Source organism: Salvelinus fontinalis, chromosome 6, assembly GCF_029448725.1.
Source record: "Salvelinus fontinalis isolate EN_2023a chromosome 6, ASM2944872v1, whole genome shotgun sequence".
Taxonomy (NCBI): Eukaryota; Metazoa; Chordata; class Actinopteri; order Salmoniformes; family Salmonidae; genus Salvelinus; species Salvelinus fontinalis.
In genome coordinates this window covers 1,407,464-1,431,959 of record NC_074670.1, presented here as the reverse complement: position 1 = coordinate 1,431,959, position 24,496 = coordinate 1,407,464, and the positions used below count along the sequence as shown (strand labels likewise).

Sequence of the window (24,496 nt, the reverse complement as noted above, 5' to 3'; positions counted from 1 at the left end):
GACACTCCTAATGGACACTACATAAACTACATAGTGTCAGAGACACTCCAAATGGACACTACATAAACTACATACTGTCAGAGACCCTCCTAATGGACACTCCATAAACTACATACTGTCAGGGACACTCCTAATGGACACTACATAAACTACATACTGTCAGAGACACTCCTAATGGACACTACATACTGTCAGAGACACTCCTAATGGACACTACATACTGTCAGAGACACTCCTAAAGGACACTACATAAACTACATACTGTCAGAGACACTCCTAATGGACACTACTAATGGACACTACATAAACTACATACTGTCAGAGACCCTCCTAATGGACACTACATAAACTACATACTGTCAGAGACACTCCTAAAGGACACTCCTAATGGACACTACATAAACTACATACTGTCAGAGACACTCCTAATGGACACTCCTAATGGACACTACATAAACTACATACTGTCAGAGACACTCCTAATGGACACTACTAATGGACACTACATAAACTACATACTGTCAGAGACACTCCTAAAGGACACTCCTAATGGACACTACATAAACTACATACTGTCAGAGCCCCTCCTAAAGGACACTACATAAACTACATACTGTCAGAGACACTCCTAATGGACACTCCTAATGGACACTACATAAACTACATACTGTCAGAGACACTCCTAATGGACACTACATACTGTCAGAGACACTCCTAAAGGACACTCCTAATGGACACTACATAAACTACATACTGTCAGAGACACTCCTAATGGACACTACATAAACTACATACTGTCAGAGACACTCCTAATGGACACTATATAAACTAAAACACAATCAATAACAGTCGTAATAATACATTGATATAACATAATCCTGGGGCAAATACAACATTGCAAAGATAGTCACTAATTTGTTCACTCAAATTCCAGATACAAGAGTGAGAAAGCATGTGTCCCCTTCCTACCCTGGCTAATTAGCTAGCCTGGATAATGTTGTCTGACAGCATGACAGTGGAGTGATAACGTTTGGTAAACAGAGATAGAACCCAGCTCTGCGTCTAAACCATACGGTATGGTCCTTGTGCTGTGTTGAATCCTCATACTAAAGGACATGAAACATCACGACTTCAGCAGGAGGCTCCTGGTGCTCTCTGTTCTTTCAACTATCTTTGATTCTCTAAATGCGGTCGAAGTCTGTTCCAACACTATTCTGCCAGGATCTAAAGGTGATGTTTTCAATCTTCCATCTGCAGGCTTTCTAAAGGATTTTAGAACTATCTGGCGTTTCTCCACAGTACAGCAATCCGTCTGATGTTATGTAAGAGCTTGGGAATTGTCAGGGCTCGAAAAAACATTTTGTAAACCTCATCATAGATATTGCCATTTGCCATTTAATAGATATGTTATGCAAATTCAATGTTATGCAAAACAAATGATGATCTAAAGCCTGTCTGCACCGTGTTAAACCCGGTGGTTAATGGAGATATCATGATCTGTCTGCACCATGTTAAACCAGGCGGTTAATGGAGATATCATGATCTGTCTGCACCATGTTAAACCCGGCGGTTAATGGAGATATCATGATCTGTCTGCACCATGTTAAACCAGGTGGTTAATGGAGATATCATGATCTGTCTGCACCGTGTTAAACCAGGCGGTTAATGGAGATAGCATGATCTGTCTGCACCATGTTAAACCAGGTGGTTAATGGAGATATCATGATCTGTCTGCACCATGTTAAACCAGGAGGTTAATGGAGATAGCATGATCTGTCTGCACCATGTTAAACCAGGCGGTTAATGGAGATAGCATGATCTGTCTGCACCATGTTAAACCAGGCGGTTAATGGAGATATCATGATCTGTCTGCACCATGTTAAACCAGGTGGTTAATGGAGATATCATGATCTGTCTGCACCATGTTAAACCAGGTAGTTAATGGAGATAGCATGATCTGTCTGCACCGTGTTAAACCAGGCGGTTAATGGAGATAGCATGATCTGTCTGCACCATGTTAAACCAGGCGGTTAATGGAGATATCATGATCTGTCTGCACCATGTTAAACCAGGAGGTTAATGGAGATAGCATGATCTGTCTGCACCATGTTAAACCAGGCGGTTAATGGAGATAGCATGATCTGTCTGCACCATGTTAAACCAGGAGGTTAATGGAGATAGCATGATCTGTCTGCACCATGTTAAACCAGGTGGTTAATGGAGATAGCATGATCTGTCTGTACCATGTTAAACCAGGTAGTTAATGGAGATAGCATGATCTGTCTGCACCATGTTAAACCAGGAGGTTAATGGAGATAGCATTATCTGTCTGCATCATGTTAAACCAGGTGGTTAATGGAGATAGCATGATCTGTCTGCACCATGTTAAACCAGGAGGTTAATGGAGATATCATGATCTGTCTGCACCATGTTAAACCAGGTGGTTCATTTCTATTTTAAAATGTTTTATTTAACCTTTATTTAACTAGGCAAGTCAGTTAAGAACAAATGCTTATTTACAATGATGGCCTAGACCGGCCAAACCCGGGACGACGCTGGGCCAATTGTGCGCTGCCCTATGGGACTCCCAATCACAGCCGGTTGTGATACAGCCTGGTTAATGGAGGTAGCATGCCTCGGTTGTGATACAGCCTGGTTAATGGAGGTAGCATGCCTCGGTTGTGATACAGCCTGGTTAATGGAGATAGCATGCCTCGGTTGTGATACAGCCTGGTTAATGGAGGTAGCATGCCTCGGTTGTGATACAGCCTGGTTAATGGAGGTAGCATGCCTCGGTTGTGATACAGCCTGGTTAATGGAGGTAGCATGCCTCGGTTGTGATACAGCCTGGTTAATGGAGGTAGCATGCCTCGGTTGTGATACAGCCTGGTTAATGGAGGTAGCATGCCTCGGTTGTGATACAGCCTGGTTAATGGAGGTAGCATGCCTCGGTTGTGATACAGCCTGGTTAATGGAGGTAGCATGCCCCGGTTGTGATACAGCCTGGTTAATGGAGGTAGCATGCCTCGGTTGTGATACAGCCTGGTTAATGGAGGTAGCATGCCCCGGTTGCTGTTTTGTTGTTTCACTACAACAGTAGCTTGTTCCCTACAGAGACCATGATGTTACAAGTAAACAATGTGTTTTGTTGTTTTACGACAACAGTAGCTTGTTCCCTACAGAGACCCTGCTGGTATTAAACAATAACCATGTGTTGAAATAGTACAGTCACTTCCATCTCCTTTATTGGGGCAACAGCCTCAAGACATGGTTGGTATGAGAGGCTGCTACTGTTGTAGTGTTGTGCAGTATTAACACGGTGTTGGCTGTGTAGCTTGGACTATAACTAACACCCTAAGACAGTAGAGGTAGTACTGTAATAATAGGGGGAGTATATACTGTATGAGTAATTATAAAATATACACAAGGAAATGTTTCACTTTGTTTTGCGTGCTATTTGCTAGCGCCAGAGAAGTGGCCACTATGACTGTCTGGCTGCCTGTCTGTATTGAAACAGCTGCTCCACAATAGGGGAGTTTATTTAGATAAGACCCATCCCAAACAGTACTGTCTATATGGACTGAGAAAGAACGGCTATGGTTTGTCTTGAAGTCAGTGAACCTGTAAACCACGCACAGAAAAGCCAAGGCACTACTGAGTCAGGTTTTCTCAGGTCAAATGAGACCCTTTCAGTCCACTGAACAAACCTCTGTCTCTATTGTCATTCTCTTCTCTCTGTAGTTTGCTTGACATATTTATTGCATTGTTATAAAATGGGTTGTATGCTTTTTCTTCCCCTCGTTGTGATTGGTCTCTGAGTTCATAGGAGGCCATTTTGAAATGTATAAAAGCATCACGTTTTTTTTATTTATGTAAAAAAAAACCTTGAAGGCCAAAAGCCAAAACACATTGGTTTTATGTGCAACAATAAAGAAGCTTTTTTATTTACTTCCATTGGCCTCCAAGAGTTGCTGAATCTCCTCTCAACTTTTCTTCCTCTCCTAACAGGAGACCTGGGTGAAGGGGGAGACGAGGGAGACCAGGGACGGCTGGGAAAGACCGGACCACCAGGACTACGAGGTTCCTCCTTATATATTTTTTATTGGTTTAATATTAAAATACATGAATCATTGAGGAATTAAAAGGAAGTGGTATAAAAGCCAGAGAGTTGATTCAACTCACCGGCATGTTCTACTGATCCTTTTTAAATCGTTTTTAAATTGTTGTCTGGACGGTTTTAAACAGAGCATCTAAACAGAGTTTGTTAACATCTAAGTGAGCTGAGGTGTTTTGTATACTCCCACGCGTAGTGGTGTAAAGTACTTAAGTAAAAATACTTTAAAGTACTACGTAAGTAGCTTTGGGGGTATCTGTACTTTTATAATTTATAATTTTGACAATTTTAACTTTTATTTCACTACATTCCTGAAGACAATTTGGTACTTTTTACTCCAAACATTTCCCCTGACACCCAAAAGTACTCGTTACATTTTTTATGCTTAGCAGGACAGGAAAATGGTCCAATTCACACACTTATCAAGAAAATATCCATCGTCATTCCCACTGCCTTTGATTTGGCAGACTCACTAAACACAAATGCTTTGTTTGAAAATTATGTCTGAGTGTTGTAGTGTTCCCCTGGCTATCCGTAAAAAAAAAAAAAAAAAATCGTTAATTTTCTTAATATAAGGAATGTTTTATTATTTGTACTTTTACTTTTGATACTTAAGTATATTTAAAACCAAATACTTTTAGACTTTTACTATTTCACTTTTACTTGAGTAATTTTCTATGAAGGTATCTTTACTTTTACTCAAGTATCACCATTTTTCCACCACTGCCAAAGCAGAGTCAGTCCCCAGAGATAAAGGTATGTAAACCGCCCCAGTTGAAGGTAAATGCCTATATAAGCACTCAATACTCTAGACTCAGAAGCAGAACAGACTAGCTATCCCCCCAGTCTTTCTAGATTCAGAAGCAGAACAGACTAGCTATCCCCCCAGTCTTTCTAGATTCAGAAGCAGAACAGACTAGCTATCCCCCCAGTCTTTCTAGATTCAGAAGCAGAACAGACTAGCTATCCCCCCCAGTCTTTCTAGACTCAGAAGCAGAACAGACTAGCTATCCCCCCAGTCTTTCTAGATTCAGAAGCAGAACAGACTAGCTATCCCCCCAGTCTTTCTAGACTCAGAAGCAGAACAGACTAGCTATCCCCCCAGTCTTTCTAGATTCAGAAGCAGAACAGACTAGCTATCCCCCCAGTCTTTCTAGATTCAGAAGCAGAACAGACTAGCTATCCCCCCAGTCTTTCTAGATTCAGAAGCAGAACAGACTAGCTATCCCCCCAGTCTTTCTAGATTCAGAAGCAGCACTGTGTCTGACTCTGACGTGAGTGAGTGAGGTCTAATTGGCACCGGCAGTGAGCTGAGTTACAGTGGAGTAGCCTGGGCCAGACCAGACAGCCTCCGTGAGCCTGACTCTGGGCTTTTCCTTGAAGGAAGTCACATCAGAGCAGACGTGTTAATTGCTGCTGCTACAGGATGGCGGCCAGCGGTCGGCTGGAGCACTATGTATGTTCTGTGGGAGGTGGAGGTAGGAGGCAGGGAGGCAGGGCCAGGTGCTAAATGAACTTCTGGCTGGCTGGCCTCTTTCACAAACACACACCTCTATCATCGGACCAACAGACAGAGACAAATGTCAGCCAGGACCGTTGGAGTCATTTACAACAAAAAAGAAAGAACAAATAAAACTTGTTGCCTTGTTTTTTCAACTTCACCCACAGTGTATAACAAAACTGGTTTCCTGTATGTTTGTTGTTAGGTTGGATTTGATGTATGTTGGTTTCCTGTATGTTTGTTGTTAGGTTGGATTTGATGTATGTTCACCATAAAGTAGTGCTTAATAAATCCATTACATGACATTACAGTAAGTACTCAGCTTGATCAAAGTTTCCTTTACAGGTAATTTACTAAGAGATGTTTACTAGAGTTACTTTAAAATGTACATGGGGCTTATAGAGGGTTACTAACCATCAAAGTGAGTTTAAAACATCCACTACACACACTACTGTCGTTGACTAAGCTAAGATTGACTGAAGCCAAAGGGTAATTGCCTTTAATTTTACATTGCATGAAAGGGTCACTAAACTAAAATGCATTACAAATGGCACCATATTTTCCTTAAATAATACAGTACTTTTGACCAGGACCCATAGGGCTCTACTGTTGACCAGGACCCATAGGGCTCTACTGTTGACCAGGACCCATAGGGCTCTACTGTTGACCAGGACCCATAGGGCTCTACTGTTGACCAGGACCCATAGGGCTCTACTGTTGACCAGGACCCATAGGGCTCTACTGTTGACCAGAACCCATAGGGCTCTACTGTTGACCAGGACCCATAGGGCTCTACTGTTGACCAGGACCCATAGGGCTCTAATGTTGACCAGGACCCATAGGGCTCTAATGTTGACCAGGACCCATAGGGCTCTACTGTTGACCAGAACCCATAGGGCTCTACTGTTGACCAGGACCCATAGGGCTCTACTGTTGACCAGGACCCATAGGACTCTACTGTTGACCAGGACCCATAGGGCTCTACTGTTGACCAGGACCCATAGGGCTCTAATGTTGACCAGGACCCATAGGGCTCTACTGTTGACCAGGACCCATAGGGCTCTACTGTTGACCAGGACCCATAGGGCTCTAATGTTGACCAGGACCCATAGGGCTCTACTGTTGACCAGGACCCATAGGGCTCTACTGTTGACCAGGACCCATAGGGCTCTACTGTTGACCAGGACCCATAGGGCTCTACTGTTGACCAGGACCCATAGGGCTCTACTGTTGACCAGGACCCATAGGGCTCTACTGTTGACCAAGACCCATAGGGCTCTAATATTGACCAGGACCCATAGGGCTCTACTGTTGACCAGGACCCATAGGGCTCTACTGTTGACCAGGACCCATAGGGCTCTAATGTTGACCAGGACCCATAGGGCTCTACTGTTGACCAGGACCCATAGGGCTCTACTGTTGACCAGGACCCATAGGGCTCTAATGTTGACCAGGACCCATAGGGCTCTAATGTTGACCAGGACCCATAGGGCTCTACTGTTGACCAGGACCCATAGGGCTCTAATGTTGACCAGGACCCATAGGGCTCTACTGTTGACCAGGACCCATAGGGCTCTACTGTTGACCAGGACCCATAGGGCTCTAATGTTGACCAGGACCCATAGGGCTCTACTGTTGACCAGGACCCATAGGGCTCTACTGTTGACCAGGACCCATAGGGCTCTACTGTTGACCAGGACCCATAGGGCTCAACTGTTGACCAGGACCCATAGGGCTCTACTGTTGACCAGGACCCATAGGGCTCTACTGTTGACCAGGACCCATAGGGCTCTACTGTTGACCAGGACCCATAGGGCTCTACTGTTGACCAGGACCCATAGGGCTCTACTGTTGACCAGGACCCATAGGACTCTACTGTTGACCAGGACCCATAGGGCTCTACTGTTGACCAGGACCCATAGGACTCTACTGTTGACCAGGACCCATAGGGCTCTACTGTTGACCAGGACCCATAGGGCTCTACGGGTCCTGCATCAGCTGCTGGTGCCTTCAGCACCTGGGAGAAGGAGAGTCATTAGACAAGTTACAACGGCTGGGGGGGGAAGTGAGGGGGAAGTGAAATGAGAGAATGACATCTTCTGATTGCTGGTTAAACTGGCAATATCAGTGAGAAAATGTCAATAATCAGACCTGTATAAAGTAGTGGATAATCAAGTAATAAGGTGCAAGAGGCAGTGCTATATAATGACTGCAGTCACAGCAGGTAAATGGGATTGTTTGGCTCGATGCGATAAGCCACTGCCTTTAAACGGTCTAAAGTTATACTGTTACACATACACTTGAATTATTCCACCAGAATAATCTGGTTGTTAGTTATTTTTGTCATGTTGCTACAGATGTGACCCAGTTGTAAATGATTTTTGCATAGTTGCTATGCAAAAGGACAGGTCACCCGTTCTAAATAAAATGGTTGCTATGCAGGCTGTATAGCTAACGTTCTTGTCACTTGCTAGATAGCTAGCCAACTTCAGCTAACTCAGTCACGGCAACACATTGAACCTTGAATAACAGGACACAAACTGCATTTTCCTTTGTTTGAGCTTTTTGTTCTGTTGACATTTACTTGGATATGTCCATGATACTGACGTTGATGGGTGATTTCCACTGGCTCAGAGAAAGTTGTCGAGTCTCGTCTGGACACCGTTCACTATATGGTACTACAGAGATCTACATTAAAAAGTTGAACACTGTTTCCGAGGTCTGACAGGCAGACAGCGAGGCGTATATTATCCCCCGCTGAACCAAACTAAATGCTAGGCTGGAAGCAAGGGGAAATAATGTGCGAGTTGGGATAAAACCAAGAGATGATTCGGACAGCAACACGATCAGGATAGTCTTATGGAGGTGCAGTGATACTTCTGAGAGGGAAGCGTTGATCAGGTATAGGTGTGTCTGGGACCGTCAATACAACACGGCTTGGAACGCTGCTCGTCCAATCAGCATCCAGGATCCAAACAACCAGTTCTATAATGACTGTTACTGACTAAATCAAACAATCTCTTCTCGTTCAGCCTATAATTTTAAATGTCCCACCTGCTAGAATAAGAAAGCAGACAGCATAATGATGATGTTCCATGTTGAGAAATGTTTCCGTGTGTTAGGATCTTTCCTTTAAAAAAAAATGGTGTATTCAGTCAGCTGAAATTATGTTGAAATGATTGTCCTGAAAAATGATGATGACTAAAATACTTGAGCTGTACATATGCCAGGCTGAACAAAACCCAAACGTAGGAAAAACACCATGAGATCTCACAACCTGGGGGGGAAAAAACGCTTTATACAATCTGTGAAGATACAAAATAATTACAATTCAATCAAAATGGACATGGCTGAATTACATAATGATAAACAATATTGACTGGTGCTAGATGGTTCATGTGTGGTACAGGCTATTGGGAAGGGCGTCCTGCATCAGTTATTATCTCAACTACTATCCATTTGCAGCTGAATATGTCCTGAGGAAATACTCATTTTGATCCTGGCAGAGCGGCTCTGGCATAAAAAGCAGATTTCCCAATCCGTCTCTCGAAATATATGTTAACGTTCCCAAAGCAAGTGAAGTAGATAATAAACAAAAGGGAAATAAACAATACAAATTAACAGTAAACATTACACTCACAGAAGTTCCAAAAGAATAAAGACATTTCAAATGTCATATTATGTCTATATACAGAGTTGTAATGATGTGAAAATAGTTCAAGTACAAAAGGGAAAATAAATAAACATAAATATGGGTTGCATTCACAATGGTGTTTGTTCTTCACTGGTTGCCCTTTTCTTGTGGCAACAGGTCACAAATCTTACTGCTGTGATGGCACACTGTGGTATTTCTCCCAGTAGATATGGGAGTTTATCAAAATTGGGTTTGTTTTTCGAATTCTTTGTGGATCTGTGTAATCTGAGGGAACTATGTCTCTCTAATATGGTCATACATTGGGCAGGAGGTTAGGAAGTGCAGCTCAGTTTCCACCTCATTTTGTGGGCAGTGTGCACATAGCCTGTCTTCTCTTGAGAGCCATGTCTGCCTACGACGGCCTGATTCAATAGCAAGGCTATGCTCACTGAGTCTGTACATAGTCAAAGCTTTCCTTAAGTTTGGGTCAGTCACAGTGGTCAAGTATTCTGCCACTGTGAACTCTCTGTTTAGGGCCAAATAGCATTCCAGTTTGCACTGTTTTTTTCCAATGTGTCAAGTAATTATCTTTTTGTTTTCTCATGATTTGGTTGGGTCTCTCTCTCCCCCCTCTTCATCTCCCCCTCTTTCTATTTCTCCACCCTCTCCCCCCCTCTCACTCTCCACCTCTCTCCCCCTTTCTCTCTCTCTCCCCCTCTCCCTCCCCTCTCTCCCCTCTCTCTCTCTCCATCTTCTCTCCCTCTCCCTCCCCTCTCTCTCTCTCCTCCTCTCCCTCCCCTCTCTCTCTCTCCACCTCTCCCTCCCCCATCTCTCTCTCCACCTTCTCTCCCTCTCCCTCCCCTCTCTCTCTCTCCACCTTCTCTCCCTCTCCCTCCCCTCTCTCTCTCTCCACCTTCTCTCCCTCTCCCTCCCCTCTATCTCTCTCCCCCTCTCCCTCCCTTCTCTCTCTCTCTCTCCACCTTCTCTCCCTCTCCCCTCTCTCTATCTCTCCACCTTCTCTCCCTCTCCCTCTCCCTCCCCTCTCTCTCCCTCCCCTCTCTCTCTCCACCTTCTCTCCCTCTCCCTCCCCTCTATCTCTCTCCCCCTCTCCCTCCCCTCTCTCTCCACCTTCTCTCCCTCTCCCTCCCCCCTCTCACTCTCCACCTCCCTCTCTCTCCACCTTCTCTCCCTCTCTCTCTCCCCCTCTCCCTCCCCTCTCTCCCCTCTCTCCATCTTCTCTCCCTCTCCCACCCCTCTCTCTCCTCCTCTCCCTCCCCTCTCTCTCTCCCCCTCTCCCTCCCCCATCTCTCTCCACCTTCTCTCCCTCTCCCTCCCCTCTCTCTCCCTCCCCTCTCTCTCTCTCCACCTTCTCTCCCTCTCCCTCCCCTCTCTCTCTCTCCACCTTCTCTCCCTCCCCTCTATCTCTTTCCCACTCTCCCTCTCCTCTCTCTCTCTCCACCTTCTCTCCCTCTCCGTCCCCTCTCTCTCTCTCTCCCCCTCTACCTCCCCCCTCTCTCTCTCTCTCTGGCCTTTAGTTTCTCTCTTTAAATTCCATCAGTAGTCTAACTGCCATACAAAACCATAAGAAAACAGCAATAAAGAAACAGACCAAAAAAACTCCCTACCTATTTACAATTTTCTTTGGTCTGGCAGTTCACCAGTCTTCTCCTTCCCTCTCTCACAGGTCTGACAGGGGAGCTCGGAGATAAAGGAGAGGTGGGCCGGATGGGGAAGATGGGTTCTGCTGGAGACAAAGGTAATCATTTAGTAATCAGACTGACTGAGAACCATTCTGCTTACAGAGAAGAAAACTGTTCTGGCTGCATCTCAGGCCAATGATACAGAGGCCGTGTCTCTACTGGCACCCTATTCAGCCATGGGACTGGTCAAAAGTAGTGCACTACTACACATAGGGCTGGTCAAAAGTAGTGCACTATACAGGGAATAGGGTGCCATTTAGAGCGTAGCCACAGAGACACACTGCCAGACCCAAACTACCTGGGAGAGACCTTCATCAAGTTTGTTTTACATAAACAGGTACGTGTTTAGTTTTTATCCAATGTATTCAGCCTCTCTTCCCATTGAACCCTTCAACTTGGGTTGTTGATGCATCTACTAGACCTGGGTTCAAATAGTATTTGAAATCCTTCCATTCTTTGATTATTTGCTCTGACCTGGCCTGTAGTATCAGATGGACAGGGGTTACAGTGCTCTAGTCTGGCCTGCCTGTAGTATCAGATGGACAGGGGTAACAGTGCTCTAGCCTGGCCTGCCTGTAGTATCAGATGGACAGGGGTTACAGTGCTCTAGCCTGGCCTGTAGTATCAGATGGACAGGGGTTACAGTGCTCTAGCCTGGCCTGTAGTATCAGATGGACAGGGGTAACAGTGCTCTGGCCTGGCCTGTAGTATCAGATGGACAGGGGTAACAGTGCTCTAGCCTGGCCTGTAGTATCAGATGGACAGGGGTAACAGTGCTCTAGCCTGGCCTGTAGTATCAGATGGACAGGGGTTACAGTGCTCTAGCCTGGCCTGCCTGTAGTATCAGATGGACAGGGGTTACAGTGCTCTAGCCTGGCCTGCCTGTAGTATCAGATGGACAGGGGTAACAGTGCTCTGGCCTGGCCTTCCTGTAGTATCAGATGGACAGGGGTAACAGTGCTCTAGCCTGGCCTGCCTGTAGTATCAGATGGACAGGGGTTACAGTGCTCTGGCCTGCCTGTAGTATCAGATGGACAGGGGTAACAGTGCTCTAGCCTGCCTGTAGTATCAGATGAACAGGGGTAACAGTGCTCTAGCCTGCCTGTAGTATCAGATGGACAGGGGTAACAGTGCTCTAGCCTGGCCTGCCTGTAGTATCAGACGGACAGGGGTAACAGTGCTCTGGCCTGGCCTGTAGTATCAGATGGACAGGGGTAACAGTGCTCTAGCCTGCCTGTAGTATAAGATGGACAGGGGTTACAGTGCTCTAGTCTGGCCTGCCTGTAGTATCAGATGGACAGGGGTAACAGTGCTCTAGCCTGCCTGTAGTATAAGATGGACAGGGGTTACAGTGCTCTAGTCTGGCCTGCCTGTAGTATCAGATGGACAGGGGTTACAGTGCTCTAGCCTGGCCTGCCTGTAGTATCAGATGGACAGGGGTAACAGTGCTCTAGCCTGCCTGTAGTATCAGATGGACAGGGGTAACAGTGCTCTAGCCTGGCCTGCCTGTAGTATCAGATGGACAGGGGTAACAGTGCTCTAGCCTGGCCTGCCTGTAGTATCAGATGGACAGGGGTAACAGTGCTCTGGCCTGGCCTGCCTGTAGTATCAGATGGACAGGGGTTACAGTGCTCTAGCCTGGCCTGTAGTATCAGATGGACAGGGGTTACAGTGCTCTAGCCTGGCCTGCCTGTAGTATCAAATGGACAAGGGTAACAGTGCTCTAGTCTGGCCTGCCTGTAGTATCAGACGGACAGGGGTAACAGTGCTCTAGCCTGGCCTGCCTGTAGTATCAGATGGACAGGGGTTACAGTGCTCTAGCCTGGCCTGTAGTATCAGACGGACAGGGGTAACAGTGCTCTAGCCTGGCCTGCCTGTAGTATCAGATGGACAGGGGTTACAGTGCTCTAGCCTGGCCTGCCTGTAGTATCAGATGGACAGGGGTAACAGTGCTCTAGTCTGCCCTGCCTGTAGTATCAGATGGACAGGGGTAACAGTGCTCTAGCCTGGCCTGCCTGTAGTATCAGATGGACAGGGGTAACAGTGCTCTGGCCTGCCTGTAGTATCAGATGGACAGGGGTAACAGTGCTCTAGCCTGGCCTGCCTGTAGTATCAGATGGACAGGGGTAACAGTGCTCTGGCCTGGCCTGCCTGTAGTATCAGATGGACAGGGGTAACAGTGCTCTAGCCTGGCCTGCCTGTAGTATCAGATGGACAGGGGTAACAGTGCTCTAGCCTGGCCTGCCTGTAGTATCAGATGGACAGGGGTAACAGTGCTCTAGCCTGGCCTGCCTGTAGTATCAGATGGACAGGGGTAACAGTGCTCTAGCCTGGCCTGCCTGTAGTATCAGATGGACAGGGGTAACAGTGCTCTAGCCTGGCCTGCCTGTAGTATCAGATGGACAGGGGTAACAGTGCTCTAGCCTGGCCTGCCTGTAGTATCAGATGAACAGGGGTAACAGTGCTCTAGCCTGGCCTGTAGTATCAGATGGACAGGGTAACAGTGCTCTAGCCTGGCCTGCCTGTAGTATCAGACGGACAGGGGTAACAGTGCTCTAGCCTGGCTGTAGTATCAGACGGACAGGGGTAACAGTGCTCTAGCCTGGCCTGCCTGTAGTATCAGACGGACAGGGGTAACAGTGCTCTAGCCTGGCCTGCCTGTAGTATCAGATGGACAGGGGTTACAGTGCTCTAGCCTGGCCTGTAGTATCAGATGGACAGGGGTTACAGTGCTCTAGCCTGGCCTGCCTGTAGTATCAGATGGACAGGGGTTACAGTGCTCTAGCCTGGCCTGCCTGTAGTATCAGATGGACAGGGGTTACAGTGCTCTAGCCTGGCCTGCCTGTAGTATCAGATGGACAGGGGTAACAGTGCTCTAGCCTGGCCTGCCTGTAGTATCAGATGGACAGGGGTTACAGTGCTCTAGCCTGGCCTGCCTGTAGTATCAGATGGACAGGGGTTACAGTGCTCTAGCCTGCCTGTAGTATCAGATGGACAGGGGTAACAGTGCTCTAGCCTGGCCTGCCTGTAGTATCAGATGGACATGGGTAACAGTGCTCTAGCCTGGCCTTCCTGTAGTATCAGACGGACAGGGGTAACAGTGCTCTAGCCTGCCTGTAGTATCAGATGGACAGGGGTAACAGTGCTCTAGCCTGGCCTGCCTGTAGTATCAGATGGACAGGGGTTACAGTGCTCTAGCCTGGCCTGCCTGTAGTATCAGATGGACAGGGGTTACAGTGCTCTAGCCTGCCTGTAGTATCAGATGGACAGGGGTAACAGTGCTCTAGCCTGGCCTGCCTGTAGTATCAGATGGACATGGGTAACAGTGCTCTGGCCTGGCCTGGCCTGTAGTATCAGATGGACAGGGGTAACAGTGCTCTAGCCTGGCCTTCCTGTAGTATCAGACGGACAGGGGTTACAGTGCTCTAGCCTGGCCTGCCTGTAGTATCAGATGGACAGGGGTTACAGTGCTCTAGCCTGGCCTGCCTGTAGTATCAGATGGACAGGGGTAACAGTGCTCTAGCCTGCCTGTAGTATCAGATGGACAGGGGTAACAGTGCTCTAGCCTGGCCTGCCTGTAGTATCAGATGGACAGGGGTAACAGTGCTCTAGCCTGGCCTGCCTGTAGTATCAGATGAACAGGGGTTACAGTGCTCTATTCTGGCCTGCCTGTAGTATCAGATGGACAGGGGTAACAGTGCTCTAGCCTGGCCTGTAGTATCAGATGGACAGGGGTAACAGTGCTCTAGCCTGCCTGTAGTATCAGATGGACAGGGGTAACAGTGCTCTAGCCTGGCCTGCCTGTAGTATCAGACGGACAGGGGTTACAGTGCTCTAGCCTGGCCTGCCTGTAGTATCAGATGGACAGGGGTTACAGTGCTCTAGCCTGGCCTGCCTGTAGTATTAGATGGACAGGGGTTACAGTGCTCTAGCCTGGCCTGCCTGTAGTATCAGATGGACAGGGGTTACAGTGCTCTAGCCTGGCCTGTAGTATCAGATGGACAGGGGTTACAGTGCTCTGGCCTGGCCTGCCTGTAGTATCAGATGAACAGGGGTTACAGTGCTCTAGCCTGGCCTGCCTGTAGTATCAGATGGACAGGGGTTACAGTGCTCTAGCCTGGCCTGTAGTATCAGATGGACAGGGGTTACAGTGCTCTAGCCTGGCCTGCCTGTAGTATCAGATGGACAGGGGTAACAGTGCTCTAGCCTGGCCTGCCTGTAGTATCAGATGGACAGGGGTTACAGTGCTCTATTCTGGCCTGTAGTATCAGACGGACAGGGGTAACAGTGCTCTAGCCTGGCCTGCCTGTAGTATCAGACGGACAGGGGTAACAGTGCTCTAGCCTGGCCTGCCTGTAGTATCAGATGGACAGGGGTAACAGTGCTCTGGCCTGGCCTGCCTGTAGTATCAGATGGACAGTGGTTACAGTGCTCTAGCCTGCCTGTAGTATCAGATGGACAGGGGTAACAGTGCTCTAGCCTGGCCTGCCTGTAGTATCAGACGGACAGGGGTAACAGTGCTCTAGCCTGGCCTGCCTGTAGTATCAGATGGACAGGGGTTACAGTGCTCTAGCCTGGCCTGCCTGTAGTATCAGATGGACAGGGGTAACAGTGCTCTAGCCTGGCCTGCCTGTAGTATCAGACGGACAGGGGTAACAGTGCTCTGGCCTGGCCTGCCTGTAGTATCAGATGGACAGGGGTAACAGTGCTCTGGCCTGGCCTGCCTGTAGTATCAGATGGACAGGGGTAACAGTGCTCTAGCCTGGCCTGCCTGTAGTATCAGATGGACAGGGGTAACAGTGCTCTAGCCTGCCTGTAGTATCAGACGGACAGGGGTAACAGTGCTCTAGCCTGGCCTGTAGTATCAGATGGACAGGGGTAACAGTGCTCTGGCCTGGCCTGCCTGTAGTATCAGATGGACAGGGGTTACAGTGCTCTAGCCTGGCCTGCCTGTAGTATCAGATGGACAGGGGTAACAGTGCTCTAGCCTGGCCTGTAGTATCAGATGGACAGGGGTAACAGTGCTCTGGCCTGGCCTGCCTGTAGTATCAGATGGACAGGGGTAACAGTGCTCTAGCCTGGCCTGCCTGTAGTATCAGATGGACAGGGGTAACAGTGCTCTAGCCTGCCTGTAGTATCAGATGGACAGGGGTTACAGTGCTCTAGTCTGGCCTGCCTGTAGTATCAGATGGACAGGGTAACAGTGCTCTAGCCTGCCTGTAGTATCAGATGGACAGGGGTAACAGTGTTGGGACTATTCTATCGGTATATTAAGCCAGGCAAGCTCAATCAAGCACAGATAAAGAATTTGCCTAGATGCCTTTGTGCTCTTGAGCAAGGCACTTAACCCCCCACAACAACAGCTCCCCCCCCCCCCCCCCAACCCACCTCTCAAAAAAAACGGTATGTGTGCCTGTGTGTGTGTGTGTGTGCGTGCGCGCGTGCGTGTGTGTGTGTGCGTCTTTCTGAGGGGTTAAATCCAAAGTCAAAGTTCCGTTGGACCTTGTGTGCAGTTGACCAATAAAGTGATGGTACTGTTAATAGTATTTAGTATTAGTATCAAATCGTATGTGAACTCAGGTCTGCTAGTAGAGAATTATTTTCCACGGTCGTCAAAGTGATCAGCTTGGAAGGGACTCATATTTAGGTGTCAGGAACGTGTTTACTGAGAGCTAAACCATTATGTCCTCCTTGAAACCCTGTGTACATCCCAAATGCCATCTATTCCCTATATAGTGCACTACTTTCTACCAGAGCCTGGTCAACAATAGTGCACTACTTTCTACCAGAGCCTGGTCAACAGTAGTGCACTACTTTCTACCAGAACCTGGTCAACAGTAGTGCACTACTTTCTACCAGAGCCTGGTCAACAATAGTGCACTACTTTCTACCAGAACCTGGTCAACAGTAGTGCACTACTTTCTACCAGAACCTGGTCAACAGTAGTGCACTACTTTCTACCAGAGCCTGGTCAACAGTAGTGCACTACTTTCTACCAGAACCTGGTCAACAGTAGTGCACTACTTTCTACCAGAACCTGGTCAACAGTAGTGCACTACTTTCTACGAGAGCCTGGTCAACAGTAGTGCACTACTTTCTACCAGAGCCTGGTCAACAGTAGTGCACTACTTTCTACCAGAGCCTGGTCAACAGTAGTGCACTACTTTCTACCAGAGCCTGGTCAACAGTAGTGCACTACTTTCTACCAGAGCCTGGTCAACAGTAGTGCACTACTTTCTACCAGAGCCTGGTCAACAGTAGTGCACTACTTTCTACCAGAGCCTGGTCAACAGTAGTGCACTACTTTCTACCAGAGCCTGGTCAACAGTAGTGCACTACTTTCTACCAGAGCCTGGTCAACAGTAGTGCACTACTTTCTACCAGAGCCTGGTCAACAGTAGTGCACTACTTTCTACCAGAGCCTGGTCAACAGTAGTGCACTACTTTCTACCAGAACCTGGTCAACAGTAGTGCACTACTTTCTACCAGAACCTGGTCAACAGTAGTGCACTACTTTCTACCAGAGCCTGGTCAACAGTAGTGCACTACTTTCTACCAGAGCCTGGTTAACAGTAGTGCACTACTTTCTACCAGAGCCTGGTTAACAGTAGTGCACTACTTTCTACCAGAGCCTGGTCAACAGTAGTGCACTACTTTCTACCAGAGCCTGGTCAACAGTAGTGCACTACTTTCTACCAGAACCTGGTTAACAGTAGTGTACTATGTAGGGAATAAGGTGTTATTTGTGACGCAGCACCTCTCTGAAGTAACATGTACGTAAACCTCAAGGCCTCATCAAGAGTCTGGTCAATCCTGTCTGTAATGCTTTGACAGACCTACAGAAAGAGTCTGGTCAATCCTGTCTGTAATGCTTTGACAGACCTACAGAAAGAGTCTGGTCAATCCTGTCTGTATTTCTTTGACAGACCTACAGAAAGAGTCTGGTCAATCCTGTCTGTATTACTTTGACAGACCTACAGAAAGAGTCTGGTCAATCCTGTCTGTAATGCTTTGACAGACCTACAGAAAGAGTCTGGTCAATCCTGTCTGTATTACTTTGACAGACCTACAGAAAGAGTCTGGTCAATCCTGTCTGTAATGCTTTGACAGACCTACAGAAAGAGTCTGGTCAATCCTGTCTGTAATACTTTGACAGACCTACAGAAAGAGTCTGGTCAATCCTGTCTGTATTACTTTGACAGACCTACAGAAAGAGTCTGGTCAATCCTGTCTGTATTACTTTGACAGACCTACAGAAAGAGTCTGGTCAATCCTGTCTGTAATACTTTGACAGCCCTACAGAAATCCAGACCTCACTTAGCAGGCACATAATGCCACTATCAACTTAGTAGGTTAAGGCCTAACAATAATGAAAAAATATCTATATTTGGGTTATATAAAAACATTATGCTGGTACTATTGTTCCAGGTAATTGTGGAAAATACAGGGTATTTCATGAAGCTGTATCAAGTCAAGAGAAAAGCCTTCAAATCAATCTCAGTGAAAATCTCAGATCCTTGAGTTATCTTGTGACACAATAATGTGACACCTACACATTATTGCCCTCCGGGTAGTCTAACTGTCATAAAAAAAACCTGTGTTGAGTTGGTAATCTACTTACTTCCCCTAATTTATAAACTGCCAGTTAGGAGGTAAAACACCTAGTGTACAGGTCTGATTCCCCTTCCTGTCAGTTAGGAGGTAAAACACCTAGTGTACAGAGAGGTTGATTCTCCTTCCTGTCAGTTAGGAGGTAGAGCATCTACTGTAGAGAGAGGTTGATTCTCCTTCCTGTCAGTTAGGAGGTAGAGCATCTACTGTAGAGAGAGGTTGATTCTCCTTCCTGTCAGTTAGGAGGTAGAGCATCTACTGTAGAGAGAGGTTGATTCCCCTTCCTGTCAGTTAGGAGGTAGAGCAGCATCTACTGTAGAGAGAGGTTGATTCTCCTTCCTGTCAGTTAGGAGGTAGAGCAGCATCTACTGTAGAGAGAGGTTGATTCTCCTTCCTGTCAGTTAGGAGGTAGAGCAGCATCTACTGTAGAGAGAGGTTGATTCACCTTCCTGTCAGTTAGGAGGTAGAGCAACATCTACTGTAGAGAGAGGTTGATTCTCCTTCCTGTCAGTTAGGAGGTAGAGCATCATCTACTGTAGAGAGAGGTTGATTCTCCTTCCTGTCAGTTAGGAGGTAGAGCATCTACTGTAGAGAGAGGTTGATTCTCCTTCCTGTCAGTTAGGAGGTAGAGAATCTACTGTAGAGAGAGGTTGATTCTCCTTCCTGTCAGTTAGGAGGCAGAGCAACATCTACTGTAGAGAGAGGTTGATTCTCCTTCCTGTCAGTTAGGAGGTAGAGCAACATCTACTGTAGAGAGAGGTTGATTCCCCTTCCTGTCAGTTAGGAGGTAGAGCAGCATCTACTGTAGAGAGAGGTTGATTCTCCTTCCTGTCAGTTAGGAGGTAGAGCATCTACTGTAGAGAGAGGTTGATTCTCCTTCCTGTCAGTTAGGAGGTAGAGCAGCATCTACTGTAGAGAGAGGTTGATTCACCTTCCTGTCAGTTAGGAGGTAGAGCATCTACTGTAGAGAGAGGTTGATTCTCCTTCCTGTCAGTTAGGAGGTAGAGCAGCATCTACTGTAGAGAGAGGTTGATTCTCCTTCCTGTCAGTTAGGAGGTAGAGCATCTACTGTAGAGAGAGGTTGATTCACCTTCCTGTCAGTTAGGAGGCAGAGCAACATCTACTGTAGAGAGAGGTTGATTCTCCTTCCTGTCAGTTAGGAGGTAGAGCAGCATCTACTGTAGAGAGAGGTTGATTCTCCTTCCTGTCAGTTAGGAGGTAGAGCATCATCTACTGTAGAGAGAGGTTGATTCCCCTTCCTGTCAGTTAGGAGGTAGAGCATCTACTGTAGAGAGAGGTTGATTCTCCTTCCTGTCAGTTTGGAGGTAGAGCAGCATCTACTGTAGAGAGAGGTTGATTCTCCTTCCTGTCAGTTAGGAGGTAGAGCAGCATCTACTGTAGAGAGAGGTTGATTCCCCTTCCTGTCAGTTAGGAGGTAGAGCATCTACTGTAGAGAGAGGTTGATTCCCCTTCCTGTCAGTTAGGAGGTAGAGCAACATCTACTGTACAGAGAGGTTGATTCCCCTTCCTGTCAGTTAGGAGGTAGAGCATCTACTGTACAGAGAGGTTGATTCTCCTTCCTGTCAGTTAGGAGGTAGAGCATCATCTACTGTAGAGAGAGGTTGATTCCCCTTCCTGTCAGTTAGGAGGTAGAGCAACATCTACTGTAGAGAGAGGTTGAAACCCCTTCCTGTCAGTTAGGAGTTAGAACATCTACTGTAGAGAGAGGTTGATTCCCCTTCCTGTCAGTTAGGAGGTAGAGCAACATCTACTGTAGAGAGAGGTTGATTCTCCTTCCTGTCAGTTAGGAGGTAGAGCATCTACTGTACAGAGAGGTTGATTCCCCTTCCTGTCAGTTAGGAGGTAGAGAATCTACTGTACAGAGAGGTTGATTCTCCTTCCTGTCAGTTAGGAGATAGAGCATCTACTGTAGAGAGAGGTTGATTCACCTTCCTGTCAGTTAGGAGGTAGAGCAGCATCTACTGTAGAGAGAGGTTGATTCTCCTTCCTGTCAGTTAGGAGGTAGAGCATCTACTGTAGAGAGAGGTTGATTCCCCTTCCTGTCAGTTAGGAGGTAGAGCAGCATCTACTGTAGAGAGAGGTTGATTCTCCTTCCTGTCAGTTAGGAGGTAGAGCATCTACTGTAGAGAGAGGTTGATTCCCCTTCCTGTCAGTTAGGAGGTAGAGCAGCATCTACTGTAGAGAGAGGTTGATTCACCTTCCTGTCAGTTAGGAGGTAGAGCAGCATCTACTGTAGAGAGAGGTTGATTCTCCTTCCTGTCAGTTAGGAGGTAGAGCAACATCTACTGTAGAGAGAGGTTGATTCCCTTCCTGTCAGTTAGGAGGTAGAGCATCTACTGTAGAGAGAGGTTGATTCTCCTTCCTGTCAGTTAGGAGGTAGAGCAGCATCTACTGTACAGAGAGGTTGATTCTCCTTCCTGTCAGTTAGGAGGTAGGGCATCTACTGTACAGAGAGGTTGATTCTCCTTCCTGTCAGTTAGGAGGTAGAGCAGCATCTACTGTACAGAGAGGTTGATTCTCCTTCCTGTCAGTTAGGAGGTAGAGCATCTACTGTAGAGAGAGGTTGATTCTCCATCCTGTCAGTTAGGAGGTAGAGCAACATCTGCTGTAGAGAGAGGTTGATCCTCCTTCCTGTCAGTTAGGAGGTAGAGCAGCATCTACTGTAGAGAGAGGTTGATTCTCCTTCCTGTCAGTTAGGAGGTAGAGCATCTACTGTAGAGAGAGGTTGATTCCCCTTCCTGTCAGTTAGGAGGTAGAGCATCTACTGTAGAGAGAGGTTGATTCTCCTTCCTGTCAGTTAGGAGGTAGAGCAGCATCTACTGTAGAGAGAGGTTGATTCTCCTTCCTGTCAGTTAGGAGGTAGAGCAGCATCTACTGTAGAGAGAGGTTGATTCCCCTTCCTGTCAGTTAGGAGGTAGAGCATCTACTGTAGAGAGAGGTTGATTCTCCTTCCTGTCAGTTAGGAGGTAGAGCATCATCTACTGTAGAGAGAGGTTGATTCCCCTTCCTGTCAGTTAGGAGGTAGAGCATCTACTGTAGAGAGAGGTTGATTCTCCTTCCTGTCAGTTAGGAGGTAGAGCATCATCTACTGTAGAGAGAGGTTGATTCCCCTTCCTGTCAGTTAGGAGGTAGAGCATCATCTACTGTAGAGAGAGGTTGATTCCCCTTCCTGTCAGTTAGGAGGTAGAGCAGCATCTACTGTAGAGAGAGGTTGATTCCCCTTCCTGCCACATCTCTGCTCTATGAAGTGAAGCACTGTGGAGTGCTGCTGTCTAGTGGTGATATCTTACCAGTGCAACTAGTTCTCATCCTGAAGCAGACATCTACTCAGCAGAATGGATATGGCTGGTCTCTATCCTCCCTGGACTATGCTGCTGTCCCCTATATGTCGTGTAACTGTGCATGTTAATTCCAGGAGACACAGGAGTAGCAGGAGTTGATGGGCCCTCTGGACTGAAAGGGAAAGCAGGTGAGCTCGTTCATTATTTAGCCTCGTCCTTTGTTCATGTATGTTTCCAAACCACTGGCTATGTGGGAACTCCTTCAAGACCGTTGGAAAAGCATTCCAGGTGAAGCTGGTTGAGAGAATGCCAAGAGTATGCAAAGCTGTCATCAGGCAAAGGGTGGCTACCTTGAAGAATCTAAAATCTAAAATCTATCTTGATTTGTTAAACACTTTTTTGGGTTACTACATGATTCCATGTGTGTTATTTCACAGTTTTGATGTCTTATTCTACAATGTAGAAAATAGTAAAAACAAAGAAAAAACCCTTGAATGAGTAGGTTTGTAAAAAACTTTGGACTGGTACTGTATGTTTCCAAACCACTGGAGATAGTACCTCCAAGTCACTATCATACAATGTTGTGTCTTCATATTGTGGACTGGCCTAGTTTCAAAGAGAGATTTCCTGAAACAGAATGATGTTTATTGTGAGACACATGTCGTACCTGACTACAAGCGTGTCTGACAGGAACAACATGTGACTGCGGGAGGTACAGGAAGGTCATTGGACAGATGGACGTCAATGTCAGAAAGCTGAAGAACGCAGTCAAGTTTGTGAAAAATGGTAAGTCATTGTATTCTGCTTAAATCATCATTTCAGGTCAGATCATTAGAAAACAATTTAACTAAAATAAGAATATCTCAGCCAATGTGTAGCACAACGTAAATCAAACTGGCATTCCACAACACAACAAAAATATTGTTTTGACTTGGATTGAATGAATAAGGAGTTTAGACTCCAACTTATTACATCTCATACGTCATATTCAGTCATTTTAGGCATTAAGGAAACGGAGGAGAAATTTTACCTGATTGTGAAAGAGGCCAGAAAGTACCGAGAGGCTCTGATAAACTGTAAGCTGAGAGGCGGTATGCTCGCCATGCCCAAAACAACAGACACCAACACCCTGATAGCAGACTACGTCACCCAGGCTGGCCTGACCCAGGTCTTCATCGGGCTGCAGGCTGGGCAGAATGGGGGAGGGCCTGTTTACGCAGACCTGACCCCAGTGAGGAACTATACGGCCTGGGGCCTAGAGGAGCCATCAGGGGCCCCTTCCAACACCAGCTGTGTGAAGATGGTCAGCACAGGTATGGCAAGACATTTTAACATGTACTCACTACGATTGACTAGTCCTAATTCTAATTCTAGATATCAATGAGCAACACTGGAATGGCACTCTATTCTCTGCCCTATGGTGATGCACTACTCTGGTCAAACGTAGTGCATCAAGCTAGGGAATAGGGTGCCACTTTAGACACAACCAATAAATACATTTGGACTTAGTACCATTTCAGAGTCAAGATATCGGCTGTGTTCCCCTGCTCAGACGTTGCACGTATCAGCCAATGGTTGCGTGCCACGTCATCGACCGTGCCGTCTGGTACCAGATTGCTATGACGTAATGAATGTAGTCAGCCGATACTTCATAAATACCTATCCAGGTGTTGTGAGACCTGGGATGCGTCGGCAACGTCTGAGCAAAGGGGGACGCCACCATCAACACTTCCACTAGTCCTCCTGATTGTAATCACCCACACACTAGTCCTCCTGATTGTAATCACCCACACACTAGTCCTCCTGATTGTAATCACCCACACACTAGTCCTCCTGATTGTAATCACCCACAGGCACCTGGAACCAGGTGGAGTGTGACATCACCATGTACTACGTGTGCGAGTTCAAGAAGAGCAGGAGAGGTCTCGCCGCCGTGCTGTGATGTCATCGAGTCGGTCGAAGGTTGTTGATGTGGACATTAGACCTTTATACTAAGACAGAAATCAGTAGTACTTTAACCTATAGATAAACATGTAGCCTTATAGTAACTAGACAAAGGTCATTGATATAACCTAGCCTATTGATATTAATGAGAGATAAAAGTTGGTATCCATGGGGCCTCCCGAGTGGCGCAGCGGTCTAAGGTGTCACTACAGACCTGGGTTCGATCCCGGGCTGTATTACAACCGGCCGTGATCGGGAGTCCCATAGGGCAGTGCACAATTGGCCCAGTGTCGTCCGGGTTAGGGGAGTGTTTGGCCGGGGGGGATATACTTGGCTCATCGCGCCCCAGCGCCTCCTTGTGGCGGGCCGTGCGCCTGCAGACTGACCATGGTAGTCAGTTGAACGGTGTTTCCTCCGACACATTGGTGCGGCTGACTTCTGGGTTAAGCGGGCGGGTGTTAATAAGAAGCTCGGTTTGGCGGGTCATGTTTCAGAGGACGCATGACTCGACCTTCGACCTCCCGAGCCCCTTGGGGAGTTGCAGTGACGAGATAAGATTAAAATTGGGGGAAAAAAATGTTTTTAGTTTTTTTTAAGTTGGTATTCCTTTTGACACTTAAACCTTTTGTCTTTGGGATAGCATATGAAACCTTTTCCTTTGTGTAATAAACACCATACTAATCAACCACC

General features: G+C 47.0%; 1 protein-coding gene across 2 annotated transcripts; it reads left to right on the top strand.

The window, feature by feature from the left end:
- Positions 1-1,037: 1,037 nt before the first annotated feature.
- Positions 1,038-24,494, top strand: colec10 (collectin sub-family member 10 (C-type lectin)). Of its 2 annotated transcripts, XM_055924568.1 has the most exons (7): positions 1,040-1,230; positions 4,009-4,080; positions 10,934-11,005; positions 21,997-22,050; positions 22,553-22,648; positions 22,855-23,175; positions 23,716-24,494. In XM_055924568.1, exons 1-7 carry the CDS (start codon positions 1,116-1,118, stop codon positions 23,802-23,804), a joined length of 819 nt encoding a protein of 272 aa, XP_055780543.1. In that variant the 5' UTR covers positions 1,040-1,115; the 3' UTR covers positions 23,805-24,494. The 2 variants fall into 2 exon arrangements, with proteins under 2 accessions (XP_055780544.1, XP_055780543.1); XM_055924569.1 differs by lacking the exon at positions 21,997-22,050 and having other exon boundaries at positions 1,038-1,230.
- The last annotated feature ends 2 nt before the right edge of the window (positions 24,495-24,496 follow it).

Coding starts and splice junctions, on each gene's coding strand:
- colec10 (XM_055924568.1), top strand. CDS start 1,116: ATGAAACATCACGACTTCAGCAGGAGGCTCCTGGTGCTCTCTGTTCTT. Junction 11,006..21,996: donor GGGTTCTGCTGGAGACAAAG/GTAATCATTTAG, acceptor TGTTAATTCCAG/GAGACACAGGAGTAGCAGGA. Junction 22,051..22,552: donor TGGACTGAAAGGGAAAGCAG/GTGAGCTCGTTC, acceptor CGTGTCTGACAG/GAACAACATGTGACTGCGGG.